General features: G+C 35.4%; 1 protein-coding gene across 1 annotated transcript in view; it reads left to right on the top strand.

The window, feature by feature from the left end:
• The first annotated feature begins 2,809 nt into the window (after positions 1 to 2,809).
• The window catches only part of REDIC1 (regulator of DNA class I crossover intermediates 1), a 77,927-nt gene continuing 62,487 nt past the window's right edge, over positions 2,810 to 18,249 (top strand). Inside the window, exon 1 of the mRNA XM_012465625.2 lies at positions 2,810 to 2,897. Coding sequence (XP_012321048.2) covers positions 2,875 to 2,897 — 23 coding nt within the window. The 5' untranslated portion in view covers positions 2,810 to 2,874. The remainder of the gene's footprint in view (positions 2,898 to 18,249) is intronic.

Genomic DNA, 18,249 nt, shown 5'->3' with positions numbered 1-18,249 from the left:
AGGCCTAATTTCCACACAAATGTCTTAATTTTATGTGTTAATATGAAATAATATTAAAATTTTTTAAGAGGGGAGAAATCATCTTAGAAAAGATCTTGAATAACAATGAGAATAATTTTTAAAATTAATTCTCAAATCACTGTGCTCTCGTGATATTCTAAAGAACACTACCAATATTCATGTAAGAGATGGATTAAATGAATTATATATATATAGAAGAATACAAATTAGAGACTATATGTTTTATGAACTGTAAAACATCAGAAATTATTTTCATAATAAAGATAACTATATATACATGTATATACATAAATGTATAATATATATAATATATATTATATACATACATAATATATTATATATTATATACATGCATAATATATATGTGTTGCATGTTCAGATTATGAATCTTCAGAAAGCAAATAATTTTTAGAAATAGGTAAAGATAAATTGTTTAAGGTTTGAGAATTTTGAATGGATTTCCTTCTCAACAAATGTTTAACAGTATTTCATCTGTGCTGTATTGCCTTCTTGAACTGTTTCCTTACCCAAGAGATTACCTAATTGCTCTACCGGTCCTAAAATAGCACAGTGTTGGACTCTCTTATTATCTATCAGTCATACTAGCCTTACTCATGGAGGCATAAACAGCACTGGAAATGAGATCTTAGGTCAACATTTCAGCTGTTGCACATAAGTAGCTAATACCTACTTCATAAGAAAATGTCTTCCTTCTGTGAAGGAAACCCCAGTAATCATCTTGTCTTAACATGTATCTCATAGGATAATCTTTCCTTAGCCTAATTCACTGCCTCCCTGTGGCTAGAGGGAGAGAAGTGACTCTAGTCAGCGAGAAGAGATGGTCCATCCAACTCTCAGTTCTTTTTAAAATTTTTCTGTATGTTTCTTTTTAATTTTAATGGGCACATAGTAGGTGTACATGTTTATGGGGTACAGGAAATATTCTGATACAGGCACATAATGCATAATAATCACATCAGGGCAAATGAAGTATCCATCACTTCAGACATTTGTTATTTCTTTGTGTTATAAACATTCCAATTTTTCTCTTTTAGTTTAAAATGTGTAATAAATTATTGTTAACTGCAATCGTCCTGTTGTGCTATAAAAACTAGATGTTATTCATTCTATCTAAATAAATGTTTGTACCTATTAACCATTCCCACTCCCCGCAACTAACCTTCCCAGCCTCTGGTAACCATCACTCTATCTCCATTAGTTCAATTGTTTTAATTTTTGTCTCCCATAAATGGAGTGCCAGCTCTAAGTTCTTTACTCAGCAACTTGGTCAACCTCTCTTTATGTCCCTTCACTCACAATAAAGAAAAAAAGAGTCAGTTAATCCCCTTTTAGTTAATTTAGTCAACATGTTTTAAAATGTTGAAAGTAGGAAAAGCTACTACACAGAGCCATAGCTCCTACCTTGAGTGTATGGTTTTGTTATTGAGAAACCAACTGCACATCAGAGTCTAATATTCTCTGAAATGCTGAATTCACTTGGTCTAATTCAATTTTAGATATACCTTGGTGAATTTTTTCATAAAAATCAGATTTATATGATTGAACAAGATGTTGACACTGGGACATAATCCTATTCTAGGTACTATTTTCCAATGACTTAACCAAAAATAAATTATTATATATCAAATTGGGAGATCTTCCCCAGGTTATGTTCTGGAAAAAAACCATGGCAATTAAAAAAAAATGTACTTTGTGCATTTATTTAGAAGAAGAGATGCCTAGTTTCTAACCAAAAATTATAGGACAGTTTTTAAGATACATGTTTTGTAAGAATATACGAACATAATACAGAAATAAATACCATAATTCAATTTTTATTTTGAGATTTGTTTTTGGTAAGGATTTTAACATCTTTGGACCTTTATATCTAGTTAAGTTTTGATCAAGTTCTTAGAAACTCAATGCACAGCATGGTAACTTACTATACTGCTATGTTTCTTATAAACACCTGTTTATGGAATATTAAAACTGCACATGAAAGATATTTAAGGAATTTGGGTATGGAGTAATCTATGGAAACGGAAACATCATTTTTAGGGTTAGAGATCCTTAACTTTGTCCTTGCCTTCTTTTTCTTTCTTAAGTCTGGTCTCTGACTCGAAAAAGACGTCGGAAACGTGGGTCAGAACTAGATAAAATTATGAGGAGATGGTTTGAAACACTAACCCTGTGGCCCCTGTCAGTTATTTAGGCTTCCATTTATTTAGGCTTGCCGTGCCTCAGCGATTAAAACGTTGTCAGCCGGCCGGGCGCGGTGTCTCAAGCCTGTAATCCCAGCACTTTGGGAGGCCGAGGCGGGTGGATCACGAGGTCAAGAAATCGAGACCATCCTGGTTAACATGGTGAAACCCCGTCTCTACTAATACAAAAAAAAATTAGCTGGGCATGGTGGCGCGTGCCTGTAATCCCAGCTACTCAGGAGGCTGAGGCAGGAGAATTGCCTGAACCCAGGAGGCGGAGGTTGCGGTGAGCCGAGATCGCGCCATTGCACTCCAGCCTGGGTAACAAGAGCGAAACTCCGTCTCAAAAAAAAAAAAAAAAAAAAAACGTTGTCAGCCAAGCTGGCTGCTTTGCCACAGCGTCCCCTTGCGGCCGCATCAGGACCGGAAAGAACCCGCGGAAGCCGCAGAGGCTGTCGGGAGGTTGGGCCTCCAGCCCCGGATCTGAGGAATTCCCCGGGGCACAGAGGCTGTCGGGAGATTAGGCCTCAGGCCTCGGAGAAGAAGGAACCTCTCCGGAGCGCAGACATTGTCTGGGGGCCCTGGAGGATCCCGTTGAAGCTGCCACTTGGCGCAGAGCTGAGATGTCGTCTGAGCTCTAGACATAAGGGAGATGAATTGGGTCGGGGGGTCCCGGTAAGTTGTGCGGCTGGAGTTTGAGACTGGGACGTTCGTTCCTCCGACACCTCTTTCTAGTTCCTGGCGGAGAGGTAACAGCCTTAGCTGGAAAGAACTTGGTAGGAAAGGGTCTTTTAATTGTTATCCAAATCGGGATGGAGACTCTAGAACCGTGTCTCTAGTCCTAAAACAAAAGTAACTCAGCTTCTCCCCACTGCCTTTCCAAAGGCTTCACCTGTGCGGGCCCCTGTGCGTGACTTCCCTGCTGCCCCTCCTCACCTTCTCCGCGTCCTGTTCCCTGTTACTCTAAAGAGGCCTTTTAGCTCCTGACTGCCCCCTCCCCTTCCCCACGTCCTGTTCCCTGTTACTCTGATGAGGCCTTTTAGCACCTGAGCCCTCCCCACTGCCTTCTTTCCGTGCCTGCACCTCTCTTAGGTTCTTCTGAGTTGATATATAGTCTCTGCGTGAATTTGGAAATTATTGTGAAACAGCCTAGTCCCAGCTGCACTTAAATCGATGGCAGGACAGCAATATCACCATAAATCCAAATTATAGTTTGTATTTCAAAGGGAAGTAAAGTGAACAGTTTTTAAACAGTTTTTACTTGAATAACTTACTAGATAATTTGCCATTTCTTTTGTATTTTGATCACGTAAAGTGTGATAGATCGACGATTTAATTTTATATAACCTGTTCATTGTTATTGACCTTACAAGTCCAGCTGTTTGGAAATCATGTGGGCCTGTAATCTCATTTGATCGAAATTCTTGATGAGAAGAATTGTTTTGATTGAAACGAGAAGCCATTACATGTAATTTTTTTTTGTCACAAGTAGACCCAGAACAGTAATTATATGGTTAGATTATAATGCATTTAAGTTATAAAGAATTTATCAGAGGAAAGACAGCTTGCGTATTCACCAAGTATCGTAACTATGCCTGATAATTTAGCATGCATTTTTATTTTGTTGAAGAATATGTTAGCATTCTAAAATTTCTTAATCTTAGAAATTTACCTGTATTACTTCTGGCTAGTGTTCTGGCAGCACACTTGTACTTTGGAGAAATGGGAAAATTTACTTACAGGCTTCAACAGGATTTACTTGATACATGATTATAATTTGATGTTTTTGAATTAACATTCTTTAAAATATCAAAGAGGATTATGTGAAATAATTTTAATATGCTTAGCACTATCAAAATGTAGATGTTGCTATTATTCTGTCAGATATTACAAACTTTTATGGCTATCTTGGAGTAATATTTTAGTTGCTGTTGGGAGGATACAAAAACAATATACTGCAGGAAACATGTAATCTAGGATTGTGTTTCTGAAAATGAGGTGTACTGCAGTACCTGGAGATGCAGCATTTGGAGATATTAGGTACCAGGAGATTTAAGAAACATGGTAACATCTCCCTGAAGCATCAGTTTTAATCAGAGCTTGAGGGAAATTATGTGTTTAAATTTATTCAAATGCCAAAGTCAAAATGTAGGGACAGATCTCTGAATTTAACGTTTTATTTGGAAATGGTAGAATTGTAATTCAGGGCATGTACAAAGTAAGTCTTTGGTATGTCTGAAGCACAAAGAAAAAGGTGGGGATTTTACAAAAAAAGAGAAATGTTACATATGGTTTTGAAAGAAAGTTCACTGGCAGTGGTAAAATTCTGGGGAACTGGCAAGCTCTCATTGGTGGATGATGGTGGCAGTTAAAAACTAATCATAGACTCCTGGAAGGTCATTTTAGTAGTTATTTGGTATAACTGGTCATAGGCAGTTTGAGCAGCTTGGCTTGCAGAGAATCTGATTTTTGGAGCAATTTATGTGCCCTGAGTGCTTTTTTCTCCTGGCACCTCAATTCTTATGTGTTTGGACATCACATGAATAACTTAATTTGTGTGATCAACTTTCACACAAACATGGATGCAATGTAGAGTGAAATGAAAAACTCTTGTGAAATGTTCAGATAAACTGCAATTTTAAATAAATTTTACTTGGTGGGAAGGGCTTCTTAGGGTAAAGCCTTAGATTGGTAATAAAAAAAAAATTGGCATCTCCACTTTCTGCTATCAGAGTAGGCAGGGGTAGACAAGATTAATTGATCTTGGCACTCCTAGTGTCCTAAAGGGCCTCAATCTGAAATAGTGCTTTTAGTAACCAGTGGCAGCTGATTGGAGCTAATAGAATAGAAATTTTAATCTTTATCCCAAACCATCCTGGAGTACTTTTTTACTCCCCTCCATTGTTAGGGATGTTTTTGGTTGAACAGTTTAAGAACTATTGGGAACTTAAAATATAGACAAGTGAAGGGATTGGAGAACAATTATAAAATTCCTTCAGAGCAACTCCAGAGCATTCAACAATAAGTAATTCAGCGAATATGTTTTTTACCTGTTTAGGGAATTGATAAGCTGTACAGGGGGGCTCAGAAAAGAAAAATACATTTGGTTCACAAAAAGAACCTATGAGAGAATGTCGAGAGTAAACTTAGATAAATCACTATAATAATAGATGTTTAAATAGTACTTGGTATTGTCACAAGCACTGTTCTAAGTGCTTCTTATTCATTTGCTGTTAAGAACACTATGAAGTACATACAAATATTATTCCCATTTTACTGAAGGGGAAACTGAAGCATAGTTAATGTTAAGTGACTTGACCAGAGTCACCCAGCTAGTAAATGGCACAGTTAGAATTTGAGCGCAATGTGCTTACCCTTTATGCTATGCTATATAGAAAGACCAGTGCCACAAATAAAGTGCATAAAAGTACCACAAAAAAGGACTGTGGAAATTCAGAGAAACGAGAAATAGGAAGTTACACTAAGTCTTGCAGGACAGAAATAATGCACAAAGCAAGCACCAAAGGGAAGCAATGGAACACTGGTTCTTAAAAGTTAAAATGGAGGTGAAATAATTAATTGATCAAATTGAAGATCTAGTTTTTAGCAAGTCTTCTTAGGAAAGGAAAAGATGGGTTGGAAGGAAAGGTATTAAAGAACTTGAAAAAAGTTCGTTTGTGATACTGGGTGAGTCTGCATTAAGACACTTAAACAACTTCAGACCTTGTTATTACTGGATAAAGAAAATGTGGCTCATATACACCATGGAATACTATGCAGCCATAAAGAAGGATGAGTTCATGTCCTTTGCAGGGACATGGATGAAGCTAGAAACCATCATTCTCAGAAAACTGTCACAAGAACGGAAAACCAAACACCGCATGTTCTCACTCATAGGTGGGTGTTGAACAATGAAAACACGTGGACACAGGGAGGGGAACATCACACACTGGGCCTGTTGTGGGGTGGGGGATCTAGGGGAGGGATAGCAGGGCATGGGAGGGTTGGGGAGGGATAACATTAGGAGAAATACCTAATGTAGATGACCAGGGAATGGATGCAGCTAACTACCATGGCATGTATATACCTATGTAACAATCCTGCACGATCTGCACGTGTACCCCAGAACTTAAAAGACATTTAAACAGTTAATAAAGGGCTCTCTATAAAATTTTTCTCAAGTGAATGAAGCAAATTTATGTTTTAGTAATAGCAACCAGATTGCATACACTAATTTGAAGTAGATTGTTCTCGTATATTATAGAAACCTGATATATTGAGTTTAATTGCAGAATCTTTTGATAGGACTGTCTTTACAGTTTTGTAGTTGCAAAGACCTTTACAGCTTTTTTGTACAAACCAAACTTGGCATTTTATGCTTTGCTGCTCTTCAATTTAGGGACGTTACCAGTCGTACATAAGATGCCTTTTTGTGAGGGCAAGAGCCAGTGGTTAGGGAAGAAATAAGCTTCCCTTATTTTCCTTTTTCAGTTGCTTACTTAGTTTGGCTTTAGTGTTTTGGGTTTTGGCCATCTTTGCAAGATACCATAACAGTGCATGTCAAACCAAGGTCTTTCATTAAGGGCAAAGAGATGAATCTAAGAAATTAATTTACATGTATATGATAGTAGTTCCCAAGCTACTGTCTGTGAGACTTGCTAATCAGTGGTAATATCAGGCTTTTCAATTTAATGGACTTTTTCTTTTTTCCTGAAGTTATATCCTTATTAAATTTTTTGATACTAAAATGTCCCCTTCTATTTTAAATCCTTTTTTTGACAAAATTAAAATATCAATCTTTTGTCAGCCCCACCAGCTAAAAATTTTATTTTTACTTATCTGGGAATCAGTGATCTGCAACTCTCACATTTGTTTCATATTTGCTAGAAGTCACCACTGAGACCCTGTATTTTCTCATCAGGTTGAAGGGCAGATTTGAGAGATGCCATAGTAAGCATTGATCTGTTTTTAATTTTGAAAAGATTCTTTTATTTTCTTGTTTATTAATCAGTAACTAGTTTCACCAAATTCTTAGTTACTTCAGGTATGAAGGTGGTAGTAAGAAAGGCAGAAGATAAGATATAACTAGACTTGGGCCTGCAAAATGCTATTCAGAATCAGATCCACTATAGATCTATAAATATACCACTATTCAGTATAAGATTTTTTTAAATTAGGGAGGTTTACTTTTATAATTCAGATTGGAGAATGCAATCAATGTCATAAGAAAGTCCTAGGTAAAGTTCTGTTGGAATTTAGGTGAGTGAGAGGTTACCATTTGTAAATGTAACCCTAGATCTAGTTTAAGCAAAATATTACTGAGTGCTGTGTACCAAGCACTGTGCCAGGTGGAATTACAAAGTAACTGAAATTTGGTCTTTTCTATAAGGTTGTAGTGTATTGGGGAAGAAAAGTATGACTTGCCATTAAGCTAGAAAATATTTAATGTCAGAGGCCAAAATAGGATATAAAAAATAGATAATGTGAACCATAATAAAACACAGAATAGGTTTAGCTGAGAGTTTGGCTACTCAGAGACAAGGACAAAAGAAGGTTCAATGGATAAAAGCAAAAAAGGAAAGCATTACCTAAATAGTTGGAGATAATGTCTGCATGTCTGCTTGATGGTGAGTTTGTAAGCTAGACAAAGAAGTTGAAATTTTATGATATTGAGGAGTCATTGAAATTCAGAAGCCACATATTAAAAATGGTATCTTATGACTATTAGTTTGTGGTGTTAGTGGTATTTAGGTTGGAATAGTATAGAATGACTTCAAGATAGTGATACCCATTAGTATTCTGCTAGGAAAAAAAAATGTAATACTATTTTTCCATTTTTAGGTATAACTATGTTCTTCAAACTCAATCCATACAAGTCCTAATTTGTTTTGTATGGATCACAGGCTATGTAAATTTGGGTTAATCATTAAACTTTTTCATATAGGAGCAGATGTGCAGAGCCCTGTTTATGGAAAAAGAATACAAAATTATGACTACAAAATTGGATACAGGGCCTTGGAAGAGGCACATTCAGGTGAGGGACCATGAAACTTAAGCTTAGTTAGCGTTACAGTAAAGTAGCCTCTGTCTCTATGCTTCTTTATGTTTCTTTCATCTCTTAAATTTGGATAATACATGTACAGTGAACATCATTCTAGTTTGCCTGAAACAGTTAAGGTTTATACCTGTGGTCCTAGTAGCATGCCCAGTTTAGCATTTGTCTCGGAGTGTTTGTTTTTTTAACTAAATATAAACTACCATTAATAGTTCTATTAAAATGAGCCCAGATAGATTCAATGAACGTTCTTTTTTTAATTTTAAAACCTGCCTGTTTCTTAGCATGTGAGCCATATGTACAATGAAGAGTGTTCTCACTTTAACATGAGGTTAAATCTGAAAGACATCTAATGGTAATACAGTTGTCTTTTCCTGATACTTTCCAGATAGAAATTAACAACTCCTTTTAAAGACACCATGATGGGCACTTGCTCATAAAATGCAAGTGTGCTGGGACATGAGCAGCTAGATACAACTAACTTGCTGGGTAAGGTGGGAGGAGTATTTATTGCTGCTGTCTCTGCTGGCCACATAGTGTACCAGCTTGTTAAACCAATGCATGTGAAGTCTGAGATTTGTGTATCTCCTTTGCTTGGGTTGGGGTCAGTAGGAGACATGGGGAATTTTAGATTAGGAGTAAATGAAATGTCCAGAGAATAGAGGCTTGTTAGTCCTCTCAGAGAGGATACAAAGAATAGTGTGAAGGCTTTTACTATAGCAAGTTTGTCAACAACTGTTTTTCCATTGTTTGGTAATGCTATTGCAATAAATCTTTTCGAGAGCAGAGAGCTCAGATAAAGGAAAACTTAATACATAATGAAAATTTAACTACCGATACTTTGTTTTCCAGGGATATTGGTGATGAACCTGTAAATTGTGCACAAAATGTTTGCCAATATTTAGCATCCCCACAGTTAAATTACTGACCACATGAAAATATGAAGACACAAATCTACTGAAAAGCATCAGAATTTACTTTCAAATTCAGTAGTTATTTTGAGGAGATTATACTTGCAGACCAAGTTTAACATATATAACTGTGGAAGGCCCAATTAATCTGTGAAATATGAGTTTTTATTTACATCAAATTACTTCTAAACTAATTCCAATTATTTTGATTTATTTTTTTCTTGTGTATATTCAGAAATAAAAGTAATAGCTGTAAATGTGTCTTTTATTAGCAGAAATTTATAAATGACTGAATGATGCCAATTTTCTATCTGTGTCATCAATGCTGCAAACAGAAAATCAGCTAATTCCAGTAATTTTTTCATCTAATTCATAAAATCAAAGAAAAATTTTTAAAAGTTCTTTCTAAGGTGAAACATTCCAATATTATCATTAATGCAATTATGAATTTAGTTAAGTTCACCATTGACAATAAAATTATTTCTGCATTGTATAAATACAAATTTTGTGGACCATAGCATAAAGGATAAAATGGAATTCTTACTAAATTATGTAACCTGTATAACTGAGATATACTTGGAATTGGTTGTGGTTTACATATGTTAAATAGTTGCATCAAAAGAAGCTTGATATTTTACCAAATAGAAAATACAGTTGTCAAAACATGAATTACTCTATATGTATACTTTATATATTCAGTAATATAACTGAACTACAGTATTTTGAGTAAAATTGATATTATATATAAAGGAATGCTTTAGTATGTTACAAGCCTTTTCTCTTTGTTTCTGTTCATTAATTGAATTTCATGAACATTTGAGTCTTTGAATAATTATAATTATGTTGTAAATTAATCTATGGGTCTTACAATGTCATTGAACATTTTTATAAACAGGTACTCTATACTTTGATGGCATTTTGTTCAAAAGCAGTTGGAAATTTTTATTTAAAGCATTCTATGAATGGACTAATCAAAAATTCAACTTTTGAAGCTCTTAGTAAATTATAATTATTGAAGATAAGGGTTTTAAAATGTAATTCTGCACAAGATTTAATTTTGAAAATTTATTTTTGGTATTCAAATATATTGGAATGTTGTGAGTGTTACAAATGTTTTGATGGAGTGCCTACTTTTAATTCGTTAATTTTTTATTTTGTAGCAGAACAGAATGGAACTGAAGGAACCTACAGTTTCATAGCACCTAAATTTAGATAAATATTTAAAAGAATCAGATATTGCTGCTGCTTTGTCACATTTTATCTTGTAAAAAATAAAGTATAAATGGAATGACAAAGGTAGTACTTGTGAAAATATTTGGGCTAAATACTTAAATACAAACAAAAATTTGATAGTATCTTCCATTTAGCAAAATTTTTTCTGAGTTTACCAGGTACTTCCTTATCTGTAGACAAAGTATTTTCTCAGTTAATGTGAATTATGCAGATTGTTAATTGAAGATCCAACAATTTTAAATTTGTTAACCAAATGCAGTTTTAAACAATGTAGGCAATTTTATGAAGATGATTATTTTTTATTATTATACTTTAAGTTCTGGGATACACGTGCAGAACGTGCAGGTTTGTTACATAGTATATACGTGCCATGGTGATACACTGTACCCATCAACCCGTCATCTACATTAGGTATTTCTCCTAATATGATCCCTCCCCTATCCCCCTACCTCTGACAGGCCCTGGTGTGTGATGTTCCCCTCCCTCCGTCCATGCATTCTCATTGTTCATCTCCCACCTGTAAGTGAGAATGTGTGGTGTTTGGTTTTCTGTTCTTACGTTAGTTTGCTGAGAATAATGGTTTCTAGCTTCATCCATGTCCCTGCAAAGGACATGAACTCATCCTTTTTACAGCTGTGTAGTATTCCATGGTGTATATGTGCCACATTTTCTTTTTCCAGCCTATCATTGATGGACATATGAATTAGTTCCCAGTCTTTGTTATTGTGAGCAGTGCCGCAATAAACATGTGTGTGCATGAATCTTTATAGTAGAATTATTCATAATCTTTTGGGTATATATCCAGTAATGGGATTGCTGGGTCAAATGGTATTTCTAGTTCTAGATCCTTGAGGAATTGCCACACTGTCTTCCACAGTGGTTGAACTAATTTACATTCCCACCAACAGTGTAAAAGTGTTCCTATTTCTCTACATCCTCTCCAGCATATGTTGTCTCCTGACTTTTTAATGATTGCCATTCTAACTGACATGAGATGGTATCTCATTGTGGTTTTGATTTGCATTTCTCTAATGATCAGTGACGATGAGCTTTTTTCATATGTTTGTTAGCTGCATAAATGTCTTCTTTTGAGAAGTGTCTGTTCATATCCTTTGCCCACTTTTTGATGGGTTGTTGGTTTTTTTCCATGTAAATTTGTTTAAGTTATTTGTAGATTATTGATATTAGCCCTTTGTCAGATGGATAGATTACAAAGATTTTTCTCCCATTCTGTAGGCTGCCAGTTTACTCTGATGATAGTTTCTTCTGCTGTGCAGAAGCTCTTTAATTTAATTAAAGAGCTCCTTGAAACTTAACTGTAAGCATTATAATAGTCTCGGTTCACTACCTACCCTTTTTCTTCTTGTCAGTAGTTACATTTTAAAAGATTTATATTGACAAGTTTATTTTAAGAATATAGAGGTTTTATGGTATTTATAATACTGCTTATTAAAATTCAAATCCATGTCTAGCTACCTATAAGACTAGCAGGAATGTTTGTGTGGAAATCTTATGAAATTTTTAGCTATGAAATTAGTTGCCAAATTGCATCTAAATACCAGTTTAGTTATTTTGATGAAAATATGTTAAAAGTTTCAAGTCTCTTTCTAAATTTTAGAAACAGTTCTAATGGAACTATGACTATATTCATTTTTTCTTCTTGAACTAATGATAATGCAAATAGCTGGAAATATACTTCTGTGTTGGAGTGTCGTTTGCATTCTAAAATATCTTCAACTGTGTGACTCAGGAAATGGCAGTTCATGTTTATGATTACAGCTTGTAGCTGTGGAACAGTGTATTCTGTGTGAAAATACTGCAGGAATTCAGTCTCTAAGAACTTATTTTAATTAGGCTCTGTATTCTAAATATTAGATTAATTTTTGCATTCGTGGTTTAACTTTTTTCCTTAATACCTTTTTTATGAATTCATACTTATCTGAAAACTTTTTCTTTGCATTGTAAAAGAAGTTATTTAAAAGCTGTAACTTTCTAGCATTTATCATTACTATTCCGAACACATCAGGTCGACCTGCTTTAGTTTTGTAGAAAGCCGATGTAAGTACTTTTTCTAGGCTAGTTGCTGTCTTGAATGTTAATAACTCTACCAGCTAACAGTGTTAGATTTTTTGATGTTTTAGGTTAATGTTAATTTCAGTATGATACAAACCATAAAATACTGTTTTTCATTTGCTAATTATTGCTCTATTAATTTTCTTTACATTTTTTACTTTTCATCAAGTTTAAGATATTATTATAAGATCTTAACAGTCTGGAACAGTTTCTTTTGCATGGCAGGATGCCCCTAAGGAAAACAAACTGATCAAGAAACTAAAAAGCAAAACAAAACAAAAGAAGCAAAAGAGAACAAGGTTAAGACTTGGCAGTGTAAGGATATATATGACACTCATAGTATTTAATTCCTAACAGTTTCAGTATCTCCTGCACACTCCATTTAAATGTGCATGTTAGTGTTTTTTTAAAGAAACATTTCTTTGGTAACTTTATTGCCTTTGTGTCTTTTTTATTTTTTAAATAAAAGGTTTCTTTTTTTAGCATTTTCCTTTAAACTTTTCCTTACTATAAAGAATAGCAAGAAGCAGAAATGCCCTGATGCATTTCTATAATTAGCATGGTGGTTTTTCCCTCTCCCTATACTCCTTTTTTCCTCCTTTCTTTTCTTTCTCTTCCCTTCTCCCTCCTTCTCTCTCTTAACCCTTTATACTTTAAAAAAAATTTTTTTTCTTTCTTAGGGAAGAATAATGTAACAAATGTCTATATTACTATGATCTGGAATAGATAACTTGTGGAGTATTCTATGAGGAGGTTATGACCTACAATTTTCTTTTAAGTACAAAATGATTTTGGATCAATACCTATTATAATGACAACTAATATTGTTCATTCATACTTTCATTGAAAGATATGATTGTACATATTTCTTTAAAAATTCATTTTCCAGAATAGCACAGTAATTACTGTTAAAAAAAAAAGAGATGAACCTCATTTCTACTGTCTATCTCACTCTCAATTCTCTAGTAATTTAAATTTCAAGACAAAAATTAGGGAAACATATATTTTAGTCTAGTTGAATGTCGTAGTACATAAGTCGAAGAATGTAAAACAAAGTTGAAAGCTAAGTAGGGGCATGCTATAGAAGTCATATCCCTAAATTATAATCACAACTGTGTTATAAAGCAATTACTTATGTAGTAAAATATATTGGAGAACATTTGCATAAAATCAAAGAGACCCTTTACAATGTAATTATGGTAGTTGACTACATATTTACTACATAGTTACTGCAGTAGTCAATGTGGAATGCCTTTAGCAATAACTACTAGGGAATCATTGGCAAGTCCTTTTCATTATGATTTATTTTTGTCATATATAAAGTTCCAGCTTGTTTCCCCTACTATTTAGGGAATATAGTCTCTCATCACTGTTGTCTTATTTTTAGATTAGCCTAAGAAAACCACAAGAAGCAACTATTAAGGAATACATATATCCTGACATAGCCAAATAAAAATGACTTCTGGATCATTACCTGTTTTGATTTTAGTGTAGCTGTGTAGTAGACATTTGTGTTCTTTGGCAAACCAGTATCTGAGGTCCCTGTTTACATGTGGTATATCTGTCTACCACTATAGGAGTTTTGGTGATAGGTACAGGCCACCTTCCTCTACAGAAGCTGAAAAAACAAACAAGGCTAGATACTTACTTCCCAGTCTGTTTTGCAGCTAGTGAATGGGTACATGATCTAAGCTCAATTTTGGTGCTCTTGCCTTGTACTTTGAATCTTGAGTTAGTGACCCAAGAAAGTAGGAACTGCAGTGCATCTGTTTTAGTAGTAGGCAGTTGCAGGAGCTGCAGCAGGATTCAATTTTCAGGGACAGGGATACCAGGGGAAGTGTTATCCAGGAGTGGAAGTATTACCTAGTATTCACCAGTGTCAGCAGTGGTATCTTTATGAGACTAATTGTTGCATGATTTTGGCCATATTCCCAAAGCTGCCTAGACTTCTTTGTTCTTGTCATTTGACAAGCACACCTTCTCAGCAGGTCTGTTTGGCTGTCTATTTTTATTTAAATAAACTTATTTTATGTTTGAATCAACCAAATATGCTTTCTATTGCTTGTACGTAAGAATTGTGATTGATGCGCTCTTCTTTAGTGCAAATAATTGAGAATGACTATATTCAGGAAAATATTTCATATATGTGGACATATGATTCTATTAATAACAGTGATAGCCTTAATAATCTAAAGTGTTCTGTTTAAGAAATGACCTTTGACATATATGTCAGAATCATTTTTCTTTTTTTTTTTTTTGAGATGGAATTTCGCTCTTGTTACCCAGGCTGGAGTGCAATGGCGCGATCTCGGCTCACCGCAACCTCCGCCTCCTGGATTCAGGCAATTCTCCTGCCTCAACCTCCTAAGTAGCTGGGATTACAGGCACGTGCCACCATGCCCAGCTAATTTTTTGTATTTTTAGTAGAGATGGGGTTTCACCATGTTGACCAGGATGGTCTTGATCTCTTGACCTTGTGATCCACCCACCTCGGCCTCCCAAAGTGCTGGGTCATTTTTCATTTTTCACTTCAGTCTAGTGATTGCTAGGCTGTTGGAGATATTGGTCTTAAATTCCTAATTAGTTTTTTTCTTAGGCACATAGTGATGGGCATTAAGTAGTATGTAGAATTTGGTGATAGCCATGAATGTACTGTCATGGCTGATTTACTGTAAGAGTAATGGAAACTGCTTATATAATAAACATTTATTTTTGTTATCCCCTTTTAATCTGGATTGTGTAATATTACTGCCAGCTCTGTTGTACTTTTTATATTTCTGAACTTTGAAAGTCACTTTGCTTTCTTTGCATAAGCTTTGCAAGTTTTAGAATGATGGAGAATATAGTAACTTCTCAGGTCCTCCTCAGTCTTAGCAAATGAATCTGTAAAATGTAATTTTAAAATACACAAATGGGATCGAATTAAACTTAAGAGTTTCTGCACAGCAAAAGAAATAATCATCAGCGTGAACTGGCAACCAACAGAATGGGAAAAAATTTTTTCAATCTACCCATCTGACAAAGGGCTAATATCCAGAATCTACAAAGAACTAAAGCAGATTTACAAGAAGAAAACAAACCCATTCTAAAGTGGGCCAAAGATATAAACAGACACTTTTCAAAAGAAGACATTTATGAGGCCAAAAAACGTAGGAAAAATTGCTCGTCATCACTGGTCATTAGAGAAATGCAAACCAAACCACTTTGAGATACCATCTCACGCCAGTTAGAATGGTGATCATTAAAAAATCTAGAGACAACAGATGCTGGAGAGGATGTGGAGAAATAGGAACACTTTTACACTGTAGGTGGGAGTGTAAATTACTTCAACTACTTGACTCAGCAATCCCGTTACTGGGTATATACCCAAAGGATTATAAATTATTCTGTTACAAGGACACATGCACACATATGTTCATTGCGGCACTGTTTACAATAGCAAAGACCTGCAACCAACGCAAATGCCCATCAATAATAGACTGGACAAAGAAAATGTGGCACATATGCACCATGGAATACTATGCAGCCATAAAAAACGATGAGTTCATGTCCTTTGTAGGGACATGGATGAATCTGGAAACCATCATTTTCAGCAAACTGACACAAGAACGGAAAACCAGACACCACATGTTTTCATTCATAGGCAGGTGTTGAACAATAAGAACACGTGGGCACAGGGACAGGAACATCACACACTGGGGTCTGTTGATGGGTGGGGAGTTAGGGGAGGGACAGCAGTGGGTGGGGAGGTTGGGGAGGGATAACATTGGGAGAAATGCCTGATGTAGGTGACAGGGGGATGGAGACAGCAAACCACCATGGCATGTATATACGTATGCAACAATCCTACAAGATGTGCACATGTACCCCAGAACTTAACGTATAATTATAAAAAATTTCAACCTCTCTTCATGTTAAAAATCCTCAGCAAACTAGGCATTGAAGCAACTTTCTTCAAAATATTAAGAGCCGTCTTTGACAAATCGTTTAATTTTGATGAAGTTCAATTTATGTTCAGTTTATTTTTGCTGTGGGATAGAAAGTCATGCAGCTTTAGGATAAAACTGGGTAGAACAGAAAAATATTAAAAATTGACTTCTTTCCTCATTTTAAATACATTTTACCTATTCAAATTGTTCAATTAAAATTACTGGCTTTGTTGGAAAAAAGACATATTCAATAAGTAGCAAAGTCTGGGGTGTTCAGTAATTGCCATTGGTATAGTTTCTGAAAATCATTGGGAAAATGAACAACTTTATATTCTCAGTTAACATAGTTGAAAGGCAATATAAGGCATTTTTGGCTAAGAACTCCAATATCAGACATCCTGGATTTGAATTCTGCTTCTACCACTTACAAGCAATGTGACCTTGGGGAAGTTACTTAACCTATCTCTGCCTTAGTTTCCTCATCAGTAAAGTGGGTACAGAAATAGAACCTACCTTATGGAGTTGCCGTGGAATTAAATGAATTTACACATGTAAAGTGTCTGAAGTATGGTAAAAGATATATGGTATTTATTATTAGTGATTGTTATTTTGATATTAGATATTACACAGTTAAGATACACTCTCATTTAACTTATTCTTACATAAATCTTCAATTTGAGGTCAGAGTGTTATGCATGTCTAAAAGTTATGTAGATCTGCTAATATTGTCATGAATATTTTATAGTGTTCCACTGTTATTAATAGAGCAAAGATTTTATAACCATTAAATACTGCACTATCATTGGTATTCAGTGCTTTATTTTGCCCAAGGATTATAGACATGAAGCACATCCAGAATGACCAGGTTTTTTTTAAAAGAAGATGCTATTGTCTGAATTTTTGTGTTTCCCCCGACTTCCTATGTTAAAATCATAACTCCCAAGGTGATGGTATTAGGAGGAGGTTGCTCTGGAAGGTGATTGGGTCACAAGGGCCATGTCTTTCTTTATGATTCAGATTGATACCCTTGTGAAAGAGGCTACATAGAGCTAGCTCACCCCTTTTACCATATGAGGGTACAGCAAAAAAGTGTCATCTGTAAACAAGAAAGTGGGCCCTCACCAGACATTGAATCTGCTGGTGCCTTGATCTTGGACTTCACAGCCTCTAGAACTGTAAGGAATAAATTTTTCTTGTTGGTAGGCTATCTGACTTTATGGTATTTTGTTATAGCAGCCTGAACAGACTAAGACATAGATAGGAGATTTCAAGTACATGTAGCCGATATATATATGTATTTTTTATTGCATTTTAGGTTTTGGGGTACATGTGAAGAACATGCAAGATTGTTGCATAGGTGCATACGTGGCAGTGTGATTTGCTGCCTTCCTCCCCTTCACCTATATGTGGCATTTCTCCCCATGCTATCTCTCCCCAACTCCCCACCCCCCACTGTCCCTCCCCTATTTCCCCCCAACAGACCCCAGTGTGTAGTGCTCCCCTCCCTGTGTCCATGTGTTCTCATTGTTCAACACCCACCTATGAGTGAGAACATGCGGTGTTTGATTTTGTGTTCTTGTGTCAGTTTGCTGAGAATGATGGTTTCCAGTTTCATCCATGTCCCTACAAAGGACGCGAACTCATCGTTTTTGATGGCTGCATAATATTCCATGGTGTATATGTGCCACATTTTCCCTGTCCAGTCTATCATCGATGGGCATTTGGGTTGGTTCCAGGTCTTTGCTATTGTAAATTGTGCTGCAATGAACATTCGTGTGCATGTGTCCTTATAGTAGAACGATTTATAATCCTTTGGATATATACCC

The sequence above is a fragment of the Aotus nancymaae genome, unplaced genomic scaffold (assembly GCF_030222135.1).
Source record: "Aotus nancymaae isolate 86718 unplaced genomic scaffold, 86718_ANA_hifiasm-v0.15.2.pri h1tg000092l, whole genome shotgun sequence".
Lineage (NCBI taxonomy): Eukaryota > Metazoa > Chordata > Mammalia > Primates > Aotidae > Aotus > Aotus nancymaae.
Note: the sequence above shows the minus strand (reverse complement) of the source record. Positions and strands in the feature narration are given on the sequence as shown.